The sequence below is a fragment of the Pygocentrus nattereri genome, chromosome 2 (assembly GCF_015220715.1).
Source record: "Pygocentrus nattereri isolate fPygNat1 chromosome 2, fPygNat1.pri, whole genome shotgun sequence".
In the NCBI taxonomy this organism is placed as follows: domain Eukaryota; kingdom Metazoa; phylum Chordata; class Actinopteri; order Characiformes; family Serrasalmidae; genus Pygocentrus; species Pygocentrus nattereri.
In genome coordinates, this window is record NC_051212.1 from 31260841 (window position 1) to 31283293 (window position 22453).

The 22453-nt window shown below is 39.9% G+C and overlaps 1 protein-coding gene, 1 long non-coding RNA gene and 2 other non-coding genes across 5 annotated transcripts in view; 3 read left to right on the plus strand and 1 right to left on the minus strand.

Moving 5' to 3' along the window:
• LOC108436235 (nuclear factor 1 B-type) overlaps positions 1-11956 on the minus strand; it is a 109010-nt gene extending 97054 nt beyond the window's left edge. The window contains exon 1 of one of the 2 annotated variants that reach the window (XM_017712602.2): positions 11705-11956. In XM_017712602.2, coding sequence (XP_017568091.1) covers positions 11705-11800 — 96 coding nt within the window. In that variant the 5' untranslated portion in view covers positions 11801-11956. The remainder of the gene's footprint in view (positions 1-11704) is intronic. The other variant, XM_017712606.2, reaches the window with a different exon arrangement.
• On the plus strand, positions 94-1898 carry LOC119262241. The gene is made up of 2 exons (XR_005129507.1): positions 94-1178; positions 1354-1898. It is a non-coding gene; the product is annotated as an uncharacterized LOC119262241 (long non-coding RNA).
• On the plus strand, positions 3001-3072 carry trnah-gug. The gene has a single exon. It is a non-coding gene; the product is annotated as a tRNA-His (tRNA).
• Positions 3587-3658, plus strand: trnah-gug. The gene has a single exon. It is a non-coding gene; the product is annotated as a tRNA-His (tRNA).
• Positions 11957-22453: the final 10497 nt, after the last annotated feature.

The window sequence follows — 22453 nt, forward strand, 5'->3', positions numbered from 1 at the left end:
AGAAAGACAGGCTTTTTAAAGTCGGTGATTGCTCCTTTAATGAGTGCTCTCTATACCTGTTATGTAATCTGACCTCAGATTTGCGCAGAGGGCCAACGGGGCAACAGTTGTAAAAACAAACCACATTTGAGGCTACACGGGCTGCACAGTCAGACTCTTTCTGCTCACCACACACACACACACACACTGAGAGAAAGAGGGTCGTCAGAAATGGAAAAGTTGATTTTTCAGACAGTGAGGAACTGCCGAGACGCCACAAGAATCGAGATTTTGGCTAATCTGCAGCCAGCGTGCGTTTGTGTGTGTGAGCGCGCGCGCGCGCGTGTGTGTGCGTTTTTTTTTATTTTTTTTTGTCAGCATACCTAAAATCTCCGAAGCGTCGAAGAAAACCCCCATTAGTGTCTGATATATTGAATTATGTCCAGTTGGTCCGCGTTATTCAAGTGCAAATGACCGCGCTCGTGTCCAGAAAAGGCTTGGCCACAGGATGTGCTGGAGGCAGGCGGAAAAAGTCTGCGCTTCCTCGGCGCAAACTTGACGAGCTCGACGACGCGTGAAGATAAAAGGAGCGAAAGGGGAAACTTTAAGCGAGCTACTCGCTCGTTTAGCTGAATATATAGAGTTGACAACCTACGGAAGTGTTACTTTATGGTGGGTGTTTTTTCCACTCGGGTTCGAGGAGCTGCAGTGACTTCTGCGGACGTGCTGTGTTGTGTTGCGAGCGGCTGTGTGGACTGTAAGGAGCTCCAGTCTCCAGGCTGAGGTACTGAGGGACGCTCCGCTCCGCTTTACACCGGCGCTCAACAAGACCAGACCAATGTTCACTTCACACGCCTTTCACAGCACAGACACACACGGCGAGTCATGCTACGAGCTTTTTTCACTCAAAACTCGGACTAATCGAATCCTACAAAGCATATTAGCCTCAGTATTACAGCCGTGTACCAGCCGCTATTCCTCTAATTTGACCATTTAAGGCATTTAAAGGACACCGTAGGGTGTTGTTTCTTCACCAAGGCTGCACTTCATTGGTCCAGCTCTGCACCAGTGGACACTTCAGTGTCAGGCTGCTTACAACGACCTGTAACAGAAAAACTTCACGTTTAGCTTTCAGGTTCCAGGTGATCTAAGAGGGCGAAATCTTAGAGTAGCTTTGACTGTGTACTTACAATGATTTGGTAAGTGAATGGTAGTTTACAGACATGCTCACACATTAAAACAGCCTAAGTGTTGTTTTTTTTTTTGGTTTGTTGGTTTATTTTGTTTTAAGGCTGTTAAAGTATCTCAACCAGCTAAGGTTCACAAACACAGGCATTTTTTCAGTAAGGCAAGCTGATGTGTTTTATTTTTCAGGTAAAGTGCAGGACACTCCTGCTGGAACTCCAAACACAGAGCTGTCGCTCCTGCCTCAGTCAAGTGCACTTTCTCTCTTCTTCACACTTGCAGTAGCTATAAAGGCAGACAGAGCAGGTCAGTAGGCCTACAACTCCTTAATTGTCACATATTAAGATCATTCACTGAATGTAAACAGGAGCCAAGTTTAAAGGACAATACAGGAGTCAGGTTTAGTTTATTTGATGCCTTTTCATTATTGCCTTACATTTTTTTTGTTTATTATTAGACATAAATTGACATTTTTCATATTATAGGTTTAAGTCAGCCCCTGTCTGTAAATGTAAATCAGTGTTTTTCATATATTTATGTGTCTTGTTAGCCTTGTCAAATCATTCTAAATGGATTCAGTTAAATTGTATTTTTTTGGACACATGGGCTGTCATACATTTTTTTTATTTGCACGTGCAACTGTGAACATATCTTTCTGTGGGTGTATGTGCAACATAAAAAGAAAGTAACAATTAAGATTTCAATAAATGAGATTTTTTTACTAGCCCTTATTATTTTTGAATATGGTCTGTTTTTGTGTGTGTTTGTTTTTAAATAACTTCATTTTATTTGTAACTGAATGCTAAATGTTAAGTCAAGGATTAGGATTAGTTTTGGGTAAAAATGATGTGATTGCAGATATCGTTAAGTCCACACAAGATTGGTAATACATGTGTATGTTTTAAGATATTAATGGGTATTAAGGTAAGTTAACCTGATGTGCTACATGCAGACCACTGAATTTGATCAAACCCATGATTGGGGGGGCGCAGAAAGAAAGAAATAGCTTGTGAAGCTGTATTTGGGCCTTTATGGTTAAATCTATTGCAGCATTACAATTTAGTGTCTACCCTGAGAGCTTGGCTGAAGGGTCTCTATGCCCACCAGAAATTGATATGTATGGTTGAATATTTTGTCTCGTTTCCTAAATTGTAGAACATGATGACCCACGTGGTCAAAAATGTGCTGTTTCTTGAAGTGAAGCAGGAGGTTCAATGAAGGTGCACAGTTCAGTGCTGTGGGAGGGTGGAGGTGGAGGCTGGTGGACGGAGGTGCAGACAGCTCAGTTGGCTATTCATGTTTGGGCCACCACTTTCTATTACACTACTAAGAAGTTATTTTATTACCATTGAGGTGTTCAATTCAATCGATCGGACCTGCGCATATAAGCAATAGCAATAGCCGTGGTATGTCCGAGGCCTGTGTTTTCAAATACAAAATTTAATTTACATTAAAGAAGGTCCCCGATGTCTGATTTAAAACGTCTTTTAGGTATATTTGATTTTTAGATTTGCGTTATAACAGTAACCGACGACCGGCACATTAACTTATATCTGTCTGTTTCCAACAAAAGTCGGATCGAAGGCAACTATAACAGAAAATAGACACATGAATACCGCAGAGGAGCGCACTGCCGCTCGCTATCAGCCCTCATTTATTTAGTTCTTTATTTTTGTACATGATGTATTTTGTGCTGAACACGTGCCAAAAAGCCAAGCGAGGTATGAACGCTGTCGCATCTTTATGTAAATATGAACTTACACATGGCAAATGAAACGACGTAGGCAGGAATAAAAGCTGCAGAAATGACACGCTCGCTCAGCTGCTTGGTAGCTCGCCGTGATCGTATAGTGGTTAGTACTCTGCGTTGTGGCCGCAGCAACCCCGGTTCGAATCCGGGTCACGGCATGAGAAATCACACGACAGCAGATCGTTTTTTTTTTTATCCCCTGCATGAGCTATACATTAACCTTTAATCGGGAGAACAAGATAACAAAGCCAGAAGACGCCGACATACAGCAGAACCTATTGTTTATGAACCAAAGAGACCTAAAGCGAAACGTCACAATTATCAAACGTCATAATGGTCTGTACGAGCAGTTCTTTCAGACTTCAGTTCATTCGTTGGATTTAAACGGTTCGATTATTTGAGTCAGAATTGAGATAATTGCGTCACCTGATGCAAATTCTAAGTTTTGTTTCTTTCAAAAGCAGACAAACGTGTGTGACGTGTTTAGTTAGGGTTCCAGTTCGTTGACTTCTGGGTATACTGATGTTCTACGTGTATGATTACCTCTAAAGACATCTTCAGACGTGGTTTAACGAGGACACTGAACGCATTCAAAGGTCTTGCAGTTTCTCGTTGAGTCCACAAGGATGCGCTCGGTGTGGGGAAGGCAGGCGCATAACTCCTCGGTAGCTCGCCGTGATCGTATAGTGGTTAGTACTCTGCGTTGTGGCCGCAGCAACCCCGGTTCGAATCCGGGTCACGGCAAACACTACAAGAGGCGATTGACTTTTGTGTTGTTATTAGTACCTTTAAAGTATTATCTCATCGTGTAACTTACATAAACACGAGCACTGAATTGCAGACTAATCACTTATTAAATTGGTGACTTGTACCAAAAGAAAAAGAAATGGAACCTGCATAGTTCTCAGACATAACTAGATAAGACCCATACATTTGATACACATAGATTTGGCTACTGTAGGCGTTTATAATTAGCTGGTGTGACGGGTTGTGCTGAACCTGGAAAAGCACCAAACTTGGCTTTGCATAGATGTTGGAACTGGAAGAGCTGGAAGAACCCTAATGTACAAGAAGTCATCTAAAGGAAACTCTTCTTAGGTCTATTATTTCCCTTCAGCCTCTAAGGGATCTGTGAAAAAACACAAAGAGAGCTAAGAGGGAAGTTATATGAAGTTGCATCACACTCGTTCTAATAACCCTTGAGTAGATCTTCACAATTGTGCTCTCAAGGAATTCAGAAGGGTGCCAGAATGCAGCACTAGGGGGCGACAGAACACCTACAAACTCTTTCTACTTAAAAGCGTGCACTTTGTTAAAAATGTGTATATTTGGAAGCGTTTCTGTTTAACTGACAGGAGAAACTTTATGAGCAAACTGAATCAATGAGTTACTACATTTACAGTGTAATGCTAAAGAACTTTGTCCTTCAAGCACAGAGGTTACTTGGACAATAGTGAACAATACTCAATTGAATTGACTTTGTACATGCTGTGTTAGCAGGAGTGAGATGTCAAGTTTATACCAGTTAATATTTCTTAAAAGTAAATGTTTTGCCATTGATCTCAACTCGATGAGCAAAAAAGTACAGATAATAATTGTTAACAAAGAAAGCAATGAGCTATTCTGCCATCTAATGAAGGTTCAAAGCCCATGACCAGAGGTTTAAACTGGCCAAACTACCAAATATCTGTAGTTCAGAGTAGAACAGAAAAGTTTACGTGTTTACTATCTGACAGTTAACCTGGCAATCAGTTTTGGATCATTTTGTACAAAACCACAGCAGTTTCACTGATTAAAATACAAGACATATAAATGTGGTAAAGCAGAATATACCAATGACCTTAGAGACAACACGTCAAAACACTATTTTACCATAACAGTAATCTAAATACTGCCTGAAAGAGATCATGTTTGTGTGAGAGTGAGTGTTCCCACATACAGTGGGAAATCCTTTGCACCTGCTAGAAACCATGAAAGATGCCTCTTGTTCCTTGAAATCACTAACTAGGCAGTCAAGTGCAAGAGCAACAAAGAGCTGTATACAAATAAACAAGGAGAAAGCGCAGAGTAAACAAGGAACTCTGCCAAAACCTCTGCACCTCATTTACACACACATGCACACACACCACACAAAGCACAAAGAAAAAGGCAGCAGGCCTTCACAGAGCAGCAACACAAAACTGCTGTGTACTCGCTTTCTTTTCGAATGTATGCCTCACTTCAGTAGGCCTTGATTGACATGACAAGCATGCATCTATGTCACATGAAATGAGCATTTCTGCAGGCCTTTGTTTCTGTCTGGTCACAGAACATGTGTTTGTATAATAGTCAGTATCTTAATTAACCGCAATCATAGCAGAACAACAGCTGCTCAGTTCTGTATCTGATACAAAATATTTGAGGTGCGGTTCCCGAGTGAAAATGTTTAGTAGTAAATCTTTCATTGGGTAATGATTACTCCTGATATATATATATATATATTAACACCATCATATGAAATCTTTTTTTCTTCTTTTATGGTGTTTTATGCCAGTGACTCCAGTAACTCTTTGCATCGTGATAAAATTAACAGACCAACTGAAATCGTCAAGAATTATTTGGAAAATAATCATGCTACATTAACTTCCTTTACATGTTATAAGAATGTTTTTTGCTGCTTCTGTAAAATTACCATTTCATGTATGCAATGGTATGTTGCTTTATGAACAGATGTTTAGACAGATATTTGGACAGACAGACAGACAGACAGACAGACAGACAGACAGACAGACAGACAGATAGATAGATAGATAGATAGATAGACAGACAGACAGACAGACAGTTAGATAGATAGATAGATAGATAGATAGATAGATAGATAGATAGATAGATAGATAGACAGACAGATAGATAGATAGATAAAGAGACAGACGGACGGACGGACGGACGGACGGACGGACGGACGGACGGACGGACGGACGGACAGACAGACAGACAGACAGACAGACAGACAGATAGATAGATAGATAGACAGGCAGCAGTCTTAAAGAACTTATGACTTGAAGGGTATAATGGCGGATAATATCAGATATTGAAGTCAGGGTACATTGCAATTTTCAATTAAGCTTTTTAATAATGGCTGAGAAAAGACGCATTTGCTGAAAGTAATTTGAAAGAAATATCAACACATTGTCAATTACAGCAAAGTAATTTTTAAATGTGCACAATTACCTATGTTTTATTTTAACTAAATTTTTCTTCAAAACATCTGTAAAGTAGGCCTTTCCTAAAATCTAGACGCTAGCTGATAATCTAAAACAGTTGATATACAGCCACCCTGTCTTTTTTCTCTTTCTGACATCAACTACACAAACAAAACCAAGTCGAGTTCATCACTGGTTAAAAAAGTGCAAGTGACTGTTAGTAGTGTTAGGGCATTTTTATGATGTTAGAGGCAGGAGTGCAAAGTATCTAAGTACCTTATTACTGTACTTTTAAGTTCAATACTTTGCTACTGTACTTGTGTAATACTGTATGCTGTAATTTGAGATACTATAATTTTTTATGTATCTGTGCTTTGAGTATTTCTGTCCTTTAATTGTTTTCAATTTTATTCACTACTTTAAAAATATATCTGTACTTTCTGTTTACAACAAACCACTTCAAACCAGGCTCATGACTCTCTCTTTTATTGGGCTATTTTAATCAAGACATTGACATAGGTGCAAAGAATAATAATAATAATAAAAAAACAATAAATAAATAAATTACAAGCCAAAAAACATAACTCCTATTAAAATCTCTCATTTGTATGATTATGCAGATGATGCATGCAAGTCTAGCATGAACCACTATGTTTGCTTAATGTTCTAATAGTAATGATACATGACGCTTTTCTAGGACCCAAGGACGCTTATGGTTGCATACGTCCAATTAACACTCAGTGAAGAACACCTGTTGGAAAAACTTTGGACATTTTTTAAAATAAATACTTTTACTTTTATACTTTAAGTACATCTCGAAGCAAGTACTTCTATACTTTTACTAAAGTAAAAAAAATCTAAGTCATACACTTTTACTTGAGTAAAGAACTTCCACCACCTCTGACTGCACCAGTGCAGACACAACTACTGCTTTTTATTCTTTAGATTCTCATTGACAAAATGATTCTTCAGGGAACCAAAAGTGGTTCCTCTGTGCTCTAAAGAAGTCTTTCTGAGACCCTTATTTTTAAGTCTGTAAGCTTTGCCTTCTGTAATCAGGAGATTGGGCCACTCCATCACCATGTTAACTGCATCCTGGGTGCCAGCATCTCTCCTCTCTTCCCTTCGCATCTCTCCTTGTCTTCATCTCTTTCTCTCCTGACCCTTTTCTCAACAAAGAAGTCTTTTGTTCCTTAATTACTTGAAACAGATTCTCCTCAGCCACAGCTGCACAGGGCTACAGCTTTGAGAGAACCCAAATTGTCCATACTCTTTGAACCGCCTCTCATCTGATCTTTAACAATAGTTAATAACTTTGAACTTGAGCTTTTTTAACCACTTTCAGTCTTTCAAATGAACAATATATCATCTGAAGGAGGTTAACTAATACCACTAACTGCTTAAGGGTTCTACTGAAGTCGAGGAAGAGCTAATTATTGCCACCTGATGAAACAAACCCCAAGTCCATTAACTGTCTTGTTCAGCGGTAAGACTTGAATGAAACTGTCTTTACGCACCTGCCTTCTTTTCCTGCATTAGTGCTAAGAGTGAGAGGTTTATAAGATCAGTGAGGCGATGCTGAGTGTGAATTCAGGGAAACCTTAGATGGGTCTGAGGCCTGTTCAGAAATATTAACGCTCTAAGGTGTGAGCTACTCTGTAACATATGTTCTCTGCATTGGCAGTCAAGACCTGAAATTCTTTTAAAAAGTTCTTAAGCACTGATCAGCATACACTACCCTTCAAAAGTTTGAGTACACACGCTGGAATATGGCTCCTTTATGTGAAATGTCGCACAAAAAGTTGATTTTCAAATCAACAAAATTCAACAAAAACAAAAAGCTGTATAACAGAAGTATAAAAGCAAAAGAAAATTGGAAATTGTCTCTGAATCTTGGGTGATATTTTCATCAGTTTAAAACTAGCCGTGCTGATCACCTGAGCCTGACGACAGCCTAAATTGTAAATAATGTCATTTTTTTTATTGCTACATTGTTGTGTATTGTTATAGCAGCTACATTTCCATCAAGGTTTTGCCCAATTTGCATGTGTTCTAATAAAAAAATGTGCAAAAGTTTGCATTTTTTGCAGCCCAGTTTCTTGTTTCCATTAGTCACTTTTTGTGCTTCATTATCTGCAAAAAAAAAGAACTCTTGTCACATAATAGCATGATTTCATTTATCTATTGGAAAAGCTGTTTTGACATGTTTACATCTCATGTCCCAATTTCATGGGTATCACTACATTCTGCTTCCGTGACCTCCTAATAACCTACAAATAAGGAAATTTTATTTTATTTCATTTTTTATTTTACTGTTGTTCCATTGGAAACGGTATAGAGCACCATTTAGAAAGATGTAGCCTTTTCTGGACATCTCTCGCTATTAGTGGTACAAATGACAGGGTTCCTTATAAAAATACTTTTGTCTCCTCCACACTCTAACTACACCTCTAACTATATCGTGGCAGGCCTGTGAGGGAAATCTGTAACATGCCACAAAATTTATGAGAAAATGCATTTCATCCCAGAAAATGTTGGCATCCCCCTAAAATATTACAGACTATTTCTGTTTTCCTAGCCTACAATGACACACCTAAACATCTTTTGTTAAAAATATTTTGGATGGAAGCTGTTGTTATAAGCCTAAATTCATTGTAAGTGTAGACTGCTGACTAGTTGCACTAGTTTATATAAACTAGTACAACTAGTCAGCAGTCTACACTTATAATGAATTTAGGCTTATAACAACAGCTTCCATCCAAAATTGATAGCTAATAAAAAAAGTTCCCAGTAAGTGCATTTGAACTGTTGACTGGTAGCATAAAGTGCAAAGTAAAAATACTGGAAATACCACTGAGGACTTCACAGATCAAATATGTTGTGTGTAGTCTCACCCAGCATCATTCTAGATCTAAACCCAACCCAAGAATCTTCTTCTTGAGTTACTTCAATATTAACTAAAGCCCAGAGTGCACTGACTGTCACTGACACAGACAGAGTGTGATTACTCTGCCTGACCATCATTAGCCGGCTGCTCTGGACACTAGTGATCTTCCCTCAACATGTTCTGGAGCGTCATGGCCCAGTAGTCTTCAGAGCATATCATAAACACAGTCATCGGAGGGATTCTTCATTTATTCCTACCCTTCCGCTAATCCCTTTAATTACTGCCTTACTCGATGCTAATGTTATTCACGATTAGTTGGTATTATGCTAATCTCCGACCCACATTCGGCCCGGAACGCAGGAGCATCGTCTGAAGGCCAGATTGCTCGGAGGCTGCATACAAACTGACATCAGTCCCCCCAGCTGTACAGAGCAAGCCAGACAGGAGGACTCGGAGAAATAAGGGTGAGTGAACGTCAAACAGAGGAGGGGGGGTCATAATAGTCTACCTTAATGAACAACTGTTGGCAACCAGGATTAGTGATAAATATAGGTTTCCTGCCTGATAGCCCACCCCAGCATCTGCTTCGCCTGGGCACATTTCGTGCTGTATCTTCAGACCTGCATGTCTGGCTGGTTAGCATTTCAGACTGGACTATCCCCTGTGTGAGTAAAATTGTTTTGATCACATGCTCACCTGTAAGTCTAAACTCACTTCAGCATTCCACAGGTGAGTCCTCATCTGACCTGCTACCTTACTCACTAACTATCAGCACACTATCAGCCCACAAAACCCAAACGTGCCTGAGCTTGAAGCACATTGATTTAAACAGTATGCAAATATTTTTTTGGATAAAATCTTTAACAGCAAACCAGTAAATACAGTTGTTTTTAAAGAACATAAAGGCTTTTTTGGAAAAAAAAAAATAAGGCAGAAATCCCTCAAAATTTCAGGCTACACTGAAATTATAGAGGGGTGTAACAAAAGTGTGGTGTAATAAAGCCCTGGCCATTTACGGGGCTAAAAAATATATTAATTTTACCAGAGAATTCATACATATTTTTATTTCTTGTTTAAATATATGTTGTATTTTGCACAAATTAAAGAGAAAAGACACTAAATAAAGCTTGAATATATATAATATATAAATATATAAGTATAAAGTGGAAAGCAGCTAGTTAAAAAAAAATGTATTTTAACTGTAACTTCAAAATAATAGTAATAATCATTTTAAAATGTTAAAAAGTTTTTGTACCATATATTAAATGTGTACACCATAAAAAACAAACACTCTGAAAATATGTTCTCCATAAAATATATTTTGTACAAATTTTACAATCTGTCTTCCTTTTTTGATTCATTTAGCTTAACCCCTCTAAATGAAAGACATTTAAAGGAATACTTTAAATTCATGCTATAAACAGAATTTGTAGAATTCATTTGAGAATGTTCTTTTTTTATTTTTGAGAACCGAGCATAACACAGAGAGAGAGGGAACAGTCTTCTGGTTTTGCAAACTACATGCAATGCTACAGTCATTTTAGCTCTGAAACAGCTCACACATTCTGTACACTATTCCAACTGTACTTTTTTTTCAAACAAGTTGCTTCAAAACTGAAATCAGTTCTTAATCTGAAACAAGAAATGTTACTCCATCCAGCTTTCATACACTTTTTTAAAGAAATACAACAGATCAGAAGGGACCAAAACAAGAGAGAGGTCCTACAATTCCAGTCCTCAAGAATAAATACACTTCTTTAATGACAACCAGACAGAGGTGTAAAAAATCCAAAAGTGAGAGGAAAAAAGTTTGTCTGGAAATGAATATTCATGGTAGAGTGAGACCCAGCAGTAGCTTCATTCAGGGCAAGAACCCAGACAAGAGCCCATTGTTCAACAGCGGGGAAAAATGGACAAACAGAGAGAAAAATATCAGCAAGTGCAGAGCAGGACCACATCTCAAGTCTTTGTATTTACAGGCAGCAAGAGTGAAACAAGAAGCTAGTCTGAAGAAGAGTTGGGAGCAGAAACACCAGTGAAAAACCTGCCTGTGGGGAAAAAAACTTTTGAAGGAATTCTACTGCAGAGTTAAGGCTGAGATCTGCATTTTGCTTCTTCTTCTCCAGTTCTCAAAAGGAATGCCCCAGACTCTGCGCTGTGGCTTGCTGCTTCCACCAAATTGTTAAGGATCCTAAAAGGGGCTACAGCGGCACTGAATGGCTGATTAAGATATGATCTATAACCTGTCACAGTCTGACTGAGGGTTTCTCCTGAACCTGGAGAGAGTGGAGTTCCCAGAGACAGCGCAAACCTCCTGACATCCAGCCAAGAGCAGGGTTACACCACTCCTTCAACCTGTCTGACCCCAGCAACACCCCGGCCCCTTCACATCCTCCACTGAGCAACAACACACAAGCCAACATCTCAAGAGGTGAGGGTAAGTTCATGGCCAATGCCAAAAACTTCTCGTTTGCCAGAAACGTAGAATTCAAATGTAATCGCTGCTCTATGCAATGATTATGACCTCTGAGTTCAGTCTGATAGGAAATGCCAAAGTTTTGTCAAAGTAACCCTAACCTCTTCAACTCTGCTTCAACACATGCAGTGAAGCGCTCTGAAGGAGGAGTTATGTGGCCCTAAGTCACTAGGCAAGAAAAAAAATAGAGAAGGGGGGAAAAAAAGAAAAAAAAAGGAGGAAAAAAAAAAACACGCCAAACTTACCATCCACCAGGTCCTGGCTGTCATGTCATAACATAGCTGCCATTTGATGGAGCTGTCTGCTGTTTTCCCAGCCATTGCCCTTTCAGTAGCTTTCATCAGGAGCAGCTCAGGAGCAGATAACACACCTAATCAAGCCTTCATCGGACGCCACGCTCGCAGCCTCATGTAGGCCAATCCTTATCACACTGCATTATGGGAAAAAAAAACGCACACACATACACAGCCCAGTGCACGAGCGATGACTCCAACCTCCACTGCTGCCTATAATGACAGGATCAGGATCTGGATCCCTCTCTCTCTCTCTCTCTCTCTCTCTCTCACACACACACACACACACACACAAACACACACACACTCCCCTCGGCCACGGCTTTAATTTTTTAAGCAGTGTAGAATAGGAGCATGCTTCTTTTATGGCGCCCTGAGGAGTGAGGCAAGCGTGTGGCCGGCGAGGGGCTTTTGTGAGCAAACGCGGTATAAACTTTATTTGCATTATCTATTGTATATTGTTTGACTTGTGGTTTGAACACCAACCAGCCCCCCCCCCCCCCCCCCAATCTCCCAAACCCCTCTCCAACACACATACGCACTTCAGTGCCCCCACCCTCCTCCAACACCCCCACCCCACCCCTTGTCAATGAGGGGAGGCCCAAATAGGAATTAATTTCCCCAAACAAAGACTGGGGAGTTTCATAGACATGAGAGCTAGGCACGGTTCAGATATCACAGTCTGCATGCATGGGGGGGTGTGGAGGTAGAGCTGCATAGGCTGAGAGAAAGAGAGAGAGAGAACGAGAGAGAGAGAGAGACGTGCAGGTATTCTCAGCCTCTTCACACTACAACAAGGAACTGGATGTTGGTTTTTGTTTTGCTTGTTTGTTTCCCAACGGGGAAAGCCTCACAACAAGACTGAACACCTGAAACAGCAAAAGAGCCTATATCATATCATGTGGCAGCACCACTACCATAGACGGTGGGCAGATGCATTGCACAGCTCATCATTTACCCGCTTTCAAAGCTCATTTACAAATACTTTGGTAATACATTTCCATTGTATTGACTTGCATTACTGTGTCATGGTGGCAATGTTGTAGACTGTCATGATCTGTGCCACTGTAGGGTAATATTTAATAAAAACAATAATCTAATATGTCTTCCTTTCATCAACCTGTTTATTTATAAAATTCATATGAAGAGTTTCATTCCACAACACTGTATATCTGTTACAATTTTAGATGGTCACAATTTTTTGACAAGAAAAACAGCCAATATATAATGGAAAACATATTGTCATTTCTCTAATAAATAATTTGTATTAATCATGATAGAGTATTGATATTTCTTTTGTGTGTAATATTGATGCCAATATGCCATCTCTACTTAAATGTCTGAGACAGCTGTGTTTAGTCTGAGGTGACAGTTTGCAATACATGTAGCAATACTAATAGCTTGAAAAAAGCGTTGCTTTAAATTGACTTGAACATTATATCAGCACAATTACTGTCATTCATTTTTTCACCAAAATCAAACACATTCAAAGCAACACCTTTTTCAGGCATAACTGATAATGATAACATTCTTTTTATAGCACCATTTCAAAACGCTAACCAGGAGGAAAAAATCTATCACACACTTTTCTATTTAAGGAGGTTGGTGAAGTAAGACAGAGCACTTGTAAGAGTGACTGCTGTAAAGATGCAGTAGCAGCTTCACCGCAGGCAGATTAGGCTCAGCAGGGCTGACTAACACCTTTTCAATTCTCCAAATGCTTTACTGGGCTTATCCCAGATCTTTATCCAGTTAGACCACTGGTTAGGTTGAAAGTGTCACTTTTGCATCACCTAAAGCCACCTGATGGATTTATCTGTTAAGGGTTTGCTTAAGAAGGATTCCTCTGCCTTAGTCCGAACAGAAGGGGCACTTCCAGCCTCGTCTCAGAACTCCTGTTCTCATCACTTGCAGATGCAACTTCGATACATGGACTTACAACTGTATAAAAATTCCTATCTAACGGTCAGCTTTCTAAACCTTTTGTCAAGATTTAATAGGAATATTCCATGGAAAATGAACACACACATATACACACTAACCCCTCCAAAGAACATCTAAAACAAATCAACTCACGTAACGACTAAAGTGCCGTTAACAGGGTTAGGTAAAGTCGCTAAAGTCATGTTCTCAGGTGACCAAAATCCAAATCTTTCCAGGAAGCTGATGCTGTTCTACAGAAATCCAGTGGACATGCTTGCACTTCATAAGTAGCTGTTGTTCTTCAGTTAACATCATCTTTTATAGCGTAAAGTAATGCAAATCAGTTTTTTAATACATTCAGTGAATCAGTCAGTGAATCCCTCTCACTGCAACAGACACATCAACTGTTGAAGAACAACCTTTGGAGGCCCTAAAGAACCTTTCTTTGAAGAACTTTTAGGCATAATGTAAAAGCTATTTACAAATTAAAACCATTTAGGAAACATTATTTTTACGAGTGTAGACATGCTCTCAGTACATGTAAAGCTGAATTTGGATATGTGCTCCTCTTCCCACTCATTCTGTGCTACGTTCGGTTCTCAAACTCACTAACAAACGACAGACTACATTTGCGCTTTTGACATTTAGAGAAGTGCGCGTCAACCTGCCTCCCAAGCCTGCGTGGTGGGACCAGAGAGTGAATGCCAGCTTTGTGCCATGTTTGGGACACTCTTTGTAACCTATCCAGAGCGTTTTCCCTCGGCCGCGCATTCCCAACCTCCACCTCCTCCCAGAATGTTCCCGCCAGCAGCTGCTTCCCTCCACGTGAATTGTGGGATTGTGTGAGACTGTCCTGCAAGTCGAGGGCGCACTGCGACTGGCATTCAAGGGTCGAGGTGGCATTTCATGAAGCACAAGTGGCCAGAAGAAAACCTTGAGTGTTGTCCCCATCTGCACTGTCAGTCTTTTCTGAAACCTTTCCCACATTTCAAACATCTGATGGTTTAAGAGTTATTACAATATAATAACAACAATACTCACTTTTCAACATGAAAGACGGAGAGGAAAGCTAAAATAATAATGCAGGAGCTCTATTGTGCCAGAGAACACTAAGCTGATTTAAGGGGAAATCTAGCCCTTTTTTAATTTCTGAAGTTATAAAATACTCTGTAGCTTGGCATGAAGACAGTAACTACAATCACATATGTGCCAGCATACATATTTGACTTCCTAACACTAAAGTTAGTTGTTTGCCTTCCTTCTGTATTCACTAGTTAATGAAAAAAGAAACAATTCAAAACACCCCCTCCTCAAAAATCCACTCCCAAGCAGTTAGAAGCTCCTGAATTTGGTTACATCATCAGAAGGGTTTTAACCCAGATAATCTGCAGCACCACTGTAGGCAGGTAGGCAGGTTTACAGCATATTTTGTTCTGGCTACATTTTTAATTTGGGCAGACTGCTCTTCAATAGTGGAGCTGGTTTGAATATAGTCTGGAAGAAATGAGGTGTAAAATAAGAACAGTGTAAAATTAACAATGATATTGGAATATAACTGTGGTTTTAACAGATTCTGCTGACAAAACATGACATAACTTGAGCATACTAACTGTAGCTTTTGAACAAGACTGCAATATAGACACAGACCACAATACAGCAATGTGTTCCTTTATTACTCTGTCACTACCCTTAACATATGTATTTATGTCATATTAAACCCCTGAACTACTCACTTCCATGTCTTACTCTCATAACTACATAACTTATATATTAGTTCTAACTATCTAATTAAAATATAGTCCTTTCTGAATAATAATTCGCACAGTTAACTGAATGATATCTCTCTTCCATCTGCAAAAGACAGAGGAAAGGTAAAAACCCATGACTCCACTTAAAACACTCTTTTCCACTGCTTTTTCACATGAATGTTCATGTAACTGTATTCATTTTGTCCATGCAGATCAATACATATCCTCGTTTTGATTGGATTAGGATTATTTTCTTTGGCTCATTTTAATTGGATTTTTACTCTCTTCCAGTCAAGTATTTGTGCAGTTCACTTGGAAAAATCAATACGCCAATCAATACGCTGAATGGCCCGGAAATGCAGAAGTCTTTGGGTGCAGCTGCTATAAAGAACTAGCACATTGATCCAAGAAGGCTGGACACCTGCTACAACAAAACACTTTCTGTTTTTATGGGGCTGTTCATGGACTGGCTTTTAAGCCAAGGTCTAGTTATGGCCTACAGGGGAATGCTTAAGCAAAAGCCCAGACATTGATTTCTCATTATATCTCTAATACAAACAAAACGCAAGGCGAGCCTGTATACTCACTCATACCCAAAAACTATATGCTACAAATATGACTGAATAAAGTTTGGTTTTATTAATTTATTGTCTATGTGGACCTACCAAGTGTTTTACAGCATAAATAGATCATTTTTCAAAACAATTTATTTTATTAATTTACCCGATTTGTCTTTCAATCTTGTCAATAATGACGCCTGGACCTGGTTCTTTTTTAAACGACTGGAACAGAAGCATTAAAAAGCATCTCAGTTCAAAATATGTGACCATTTAGATGCTGACATGCAGGTACTGTATGTCACATTACACCTTCCTTACAACCAATCACACTGTTCAAAACACAGGTTATAAATAGTGTATTTCACATGGCACAGCAAGAGGCGTGAATTCAGGCTACAGGGTATACTTGTGCAACCCACTGCTGTTCTTTGACTGTATATTTTTCCCAAAGGGTTAACATTTTAAAGAATTACAACAATGCTGTGAGACATGTAGGCCCATGGTCTTGCAGGTTCACTCATCTAAGTGAATGCATCTTTGTCATATAGTCTTTGGATTAATTTAGGTCCATATGGAACAGGCCATCTGACAATGCTAAAAATCAGAACGCTTGTCTGCAACTAATTGCCTACAAACAAAATCTGAAGATTTGCTCTTAATCCCGGTCTAGCGCTGTTGGCATTGTGAGGAACTCGAGTCATCTTCAGATTGTAATACCTCCAATCATACTGCTAATAGAGGCGTAAAATGGATATCATCCCACATATCACTCCAATAGTCACTGCTCTTATTCCAGCCTTTGTTTAGCCAGATGTCCAATCCTCTAACAATAACAGGTGGCCATTTGTTTAATTAGGCCAGTGTAAGCCCGATTTAAGGAGCAAAAATAAATAGTGACAGAATATTTACCTATTATATGAGTCATAAGCAGATCAACCTTCTAGCTCAAATTGGTCCAGCGAGTGGGTGTTACTAGGATATTCATAACAACACGTTGAGTGAATGATGGATGTAAGGCCCATGAAATTCACAAGCAGACACTGACCGACATGAATGCAGCCATCTCAGTTAAATTGTTTAATTACAAAATCCATGATCTACTGGAGATCCTAATTTGCACACAAATGACCACCTGTCACTCCACGCAAAAAGAAGACATCTGCTTTGGGACAATAGGAGGAGAACAATGGGGGTTAATTGACTCCAGTCATAACATAAGTGTGTGCATGTTCCAGGGAACATGGTTAAGGCATTCAGAGAACAGCTCGAGACCACACAAATCAGGCATGAATCTCCACAGACAGAGAGGAATTCAAGCACAAGCCAGGCATAACGCTGAGCATATTTGAGGCATGGTGTAACAAATCACCATTTCACATCAGTGGTGTGAAGAAAGCTTTATCTGACAGATTGTCTTTGAAGCCATCAACACCAAATGGCAGATTATGATCAATGCCCCGACAATACTTATTGCTCATTTAGCATCAAGCGCAAAGCTAGATAATTCATTCTAATTGTTTTGAAACAGATTAATTAGTGTCAGGAAAATACAGAAAGACATTTACATGGTCACGAAGACAGTGCAATGGGGACACATTTTAAAAAACAATTAAAATACAATAAAAAAAAATGGTCACTTCCCCTGATAACCACTTAACATACCGAGGACAAAAGAGTAGGAATAAATCATGTAATACACTTTTGTTTACTTCCACTGGTGTAAGTCACAGTAATCCAGCTTTCCATATGAAGACCACATGGTAGAAATACATCCTTCAAAAACACTCATGTTTACTTCCATTGATGCACCTGACAGTCATCTAACTTTCTGAAGAAAGACAATGTAGTAGAAATGGATAACTTCAAAAAACACCCCTGTTCACTTACACTATTGTAACCCACAGTGGCCCACCATTATAAATGAAGACAGTGTGTTTGAAATGCATCATTTGAAAAACACAAGTGTTTCCACTGTGTAACCCGTAGTGATGCAGCCTCCTAAATGAAGTCTGGCTAAGGCAAGTGAGACAGCCTCGTGTTTGTTTGGAGGTCAGGCTCACGCTCTGAGTGTCCTGGGAGGAAAGAGAGCAGCATTAAAGACTTTTAGCCAAGAGTCTTTCTCTTTCTTTTTTTTTCCCTTTAGAGGGTGAGGTGGCCCTGCCATGGCACAGGCGGTCCTTTGGGGCGGCTCAGAAGAGGTACGAGCGACTGTCACTCAGAGAAAGAATAGGGAGCAGCGGGAAGCCGGTCAACACAGACAGCGGCCGTCATTCACACCGCCGCACGGAGGAGGACACACACCGAGACGATCAACACACATCCCCGCCCAGAACGGACAGCATCGGGGCGGGAGGCATCCGACCGTGACGAAGGAGAGAGGAGTGGAGGGGGCAGTTTTGGGGGGCTTTGTCAGAGTTCAACAAGAGTTAATGTATGCCATGATAAGACAGGGTGTCTGAAGGTAAAAATACAGACAAAATCATGAATTCTGAGCTTTGCAATATGAGAAAAGAAGCAGAGGTCAATTCAATTACAGTGGAAAGCCACTGGTCATAATTGTGATCATATATTTGTGACACAGTTAAAGTGGAACTGCCTGTTAAGAGTTTGGTGATATGCAGTTTTTCAAAATGTGATTAATAAATGAGCTCGTTTTCTTTGTTGGTTTGCAATAGAAAGCTGTTTAGATCTGCATAAACCACACATTTGATCTTGTTGCAATGTCACTCATCAGCCCTCAAGCCTATAGCTGATTAATCAGTCTTTGGATCAGTATGTGCTCTAAAAATAGAAAACATGTCACATTTTACTTGGATGAAATCTGCTCTTTAGACCAAGGAAGACACTTTGATGAGCATGAGTGTTGAAGTAAAATATACCCAAAGTATTAAAAAATATAAACAGTTTCATTCCGTATTTAGTTAACAAGTGAAAAAAATCTACGAGTAGGACCTTTTGATGAGCAATATTTATTATTTCAAACATGACATAAGACTGTAAATCTCTGAAGCATCAACAAAAGCATTCAGTAAATACAGATAATCAGAGTAAAGTTACATTATTGTAGAGTAACGGGCGTGAATAACAAACATCTAATAAGTTAAAAAAAGACAAGGGGTGGAGGTGCGCCTTACTAGAATTAGTTCTTTCTGGCCCAGATGGTACCTTTCAGCAGGGCACAGCGTATGCACACGCACACACACACACACACACACTTCGTTGATCCAATGAATTGTTCTTTATCCGCTGCACCAACCGAAGCAGCTCAGTATCTAAAAGACGTCTCCTCGCAACCATCCCCAGCACTGCGGTATTAGGCCTGCCAGCCCAGAGGAAGTACATAAGGAGCTCTTTGTTGGTCAGTACTGGAGAGACATTGTGTAAAATACAGTGCCTGCCCAAGATAAAAGGCTTGCCTTTCCTCTCATCTAAGCAAAGTTTATCCTCCCTGAAGTCTCTCCTTTCTGCTCGGCCGACAAAGGGATGGCTTCAGTCATAGAGCACTTTCACTTATCAAAATGTCCATCACTCCAAGCCATTTAGATGCGGCGATGGGAAGAAGTGTCATGCTTCACTGATGATTGGTAGACTGCAGAAAATTAATGAAAATACAGTAGACACCTTACACTCATGCCATCTTCATTGCATCTTCACTAATTGAGCATATTTTTAAGTCATTTCCACAAGAAGCACAGTAGCTGAGGAGAGCTGGGTTTCGTTGAAGCAGAAAACCTGTTCTGAAAGGTTCTTTCAGAATTTCACCCAGTGAAAGAATCACAGGCACATGCTTTACAGGATTAAAGACTTGCAACTTGATTCTGAGTCCCCGGCTCTCAGGTGGTCCGCTAGAGAGCGGTTGAGACCAAAAGTCAGCCAGTGCAGGATTCAGGTAACACAGCTTCCTGTATAACAATGAGCTCAGAAAGGCTAATGCGGAGGCTAACACAAACCATACAGTGCACCTCCATGACAACCAAGCGCTTTTAAACCAAGCAGATGGACAGACTGTACAGGTGATGAGGAAATAGCACAGATTAATCGTCATCTCACGCTGGATATTTTAGAGCTTGTGTCTGAAACATCAGTAATTATTCTGGACCTGAAAAGAGGATTGTCTCTGAACATCCCAGCAAACCACCATTTCTCAGAACCTGTTTGTTCAGCTGGCAGGAGATGTGCCACAGCTGGCTTCCATAGTCAGTGATTCCTAGGAAAACATACTGTCCTACGTTTCATGCCTCAGAAGAGGGGTACCGGAAAAGGTGCTCAGATAGTAGGGATGATGGTGGAGATTTAACTGCACCGATTTTGCAATGTTTTATAATCAATATTGGATTAAAATTACATTTAACAAAGTATGCATTTATCTTTTGGTCAAAATACAATTAGAAGCTATTTTCAAATGTAAACATCCAAAAATGAATACAAACATGAAAGTAAAAGCTTGTGTATTGTTTTCCTTACCAATATTCCACTACTATGTCAAGTAGGTCCTACAGTTATATTTTCTGTTTTCAATGCATTTTGAAAAATAAAACAAATTTCCTGAAGAATCATAATCAAACTGTAAAGAGATAGAATGGACAGCAAACAACTCTGTATGATGTCATGTTGTTAGGTGCATATTTCTTCCTTAGAGAGTTGCGTAATTTGAGCATGATAGTCACTTTTACATGCTCATCTTAAGCAAAGTGCTTCAATTCTAAAACATTTTAAAGTTTAGTACACTCATAAAAATGGTTCTGCAAGGGTTCCTTAGTAAAGAGAATGATTCCGTTTAGAACCATGAGCTCTAAAAGGATCTATGTATGGTGAAATGGACTGATGGACAATGTGTTGTATATGATTCCATTTAGAACACACACACACACACACACACACACACACACACACACACACACACGCACGCACACACACACACACACACACACATACATACACACACACACACACACACACACAAACACACATTTTCTAAGCCGCTTCTCCCTCAGGGTCACGGGGGGGAGGGGGGTTTGGGTGCTGGAGCCTATCCCAGCGGATACACCCTGGACAGGTCTCTATTTAGAACCTTTTGGAAATGGTTCTATAATACCACCAAAAATGTTTTTTCTACTTTTACGATGTCAGGCTTATAAAAATAGAAGAACCCTTTTTGGTGCTATATAGAATCCTTTTCAAAAAGGTTCTATATAGAACCATACACAACACATTCTCCATCAATCTGAAGAACCATTTCACCATGCAAAGAACCATTTAAGCATGAAATGGCTCTATATAGAATTTATGGTTCTAACCAGAACCATTCCTTTTACTAAAGAACTATCTTGACAGTATAGTTTTTAAAGAAAACTATCAGACTGATATTCATATCAGCCTTTACTCAAGATTTCAATATGACATTGGTATCAGAAAAGAAAAAAGTGGTATCACACCATCTCTACTTTTAAGGATGTTGATAGGTGAGCTTTATAAATAGACAGGGTGATGGCAACAACTGTAAGACAATACAGGCTGTTTTCAATTAAAACAGCTCAGCTCATTTTAAAGCTTAGTAGTTTTTAAAGAAAACAATATTGAACCAGTATTATCAGCATAATAAAATATATTGTGCCACCTCTTAATGCAAATCATTGTGAGGTTGCATATTTATCCTGCTGTCAGGTAGGACTTAGGTTGATCTTGTTCCAAAGCACAAGCTTTGGCAGGATTGTACCAAGCATACAGACTGCCCACCATGTCAGTGAAGTTCAAAACAGTTGCAATGAAAGGTGCTTGCCAAATGTGGCAAAAGTTCAGCACAGGTGACAAAAAGCCAAAAAGCTCATGGCTGAGGTGTCCAAGGTCCTGAGGACATACCAACAGGCCTTGTGTGCTTTTCAGGCACTGATTAAACGAATATAAGGCATCGGGGCTTTGGCAATGGCAGGGACTCCAACTGGCGACTCCAAACCAGCACTTAACTGTCACAGCAGCCATGTGTGGCACGGAGCCCATCACCAGAGAGACGGTGGCAAACAGCAGGGCATGAGCTTGACAGAGACAGACAGAGCAGGCGTGGGGCAGCGGGCCAGACACCAGGGGAGCCACTGAGAGGCATGACCACCTCAGGCTGCTGATATCCACCACCACTGACAAAACACACTGCCTAAATCACTCCAAGCCAGTCCCTCACACATCCAACTAAAAGGTTACATCTGGCATAAATTACCAAAATCAAACAATTTGAGCCCCGAATGGGAGTGCACTATTAACATTTCTGGAGTGCAGGAAACAATACATTTGGCGTGCACATCGAGTTCATGCAAACACTATGAAATCACAGATGTGTGACTTCTGCTCAGCCTGAAATGGAGCCAGGCACACATACAGAAATTGGATGTTATACTGATGGCTAAATATATGCTTAATATCCCCATGTGGTACAAACTGTCTAGTGGACATGTAATGGGTTTGGTTAAATTAATAGT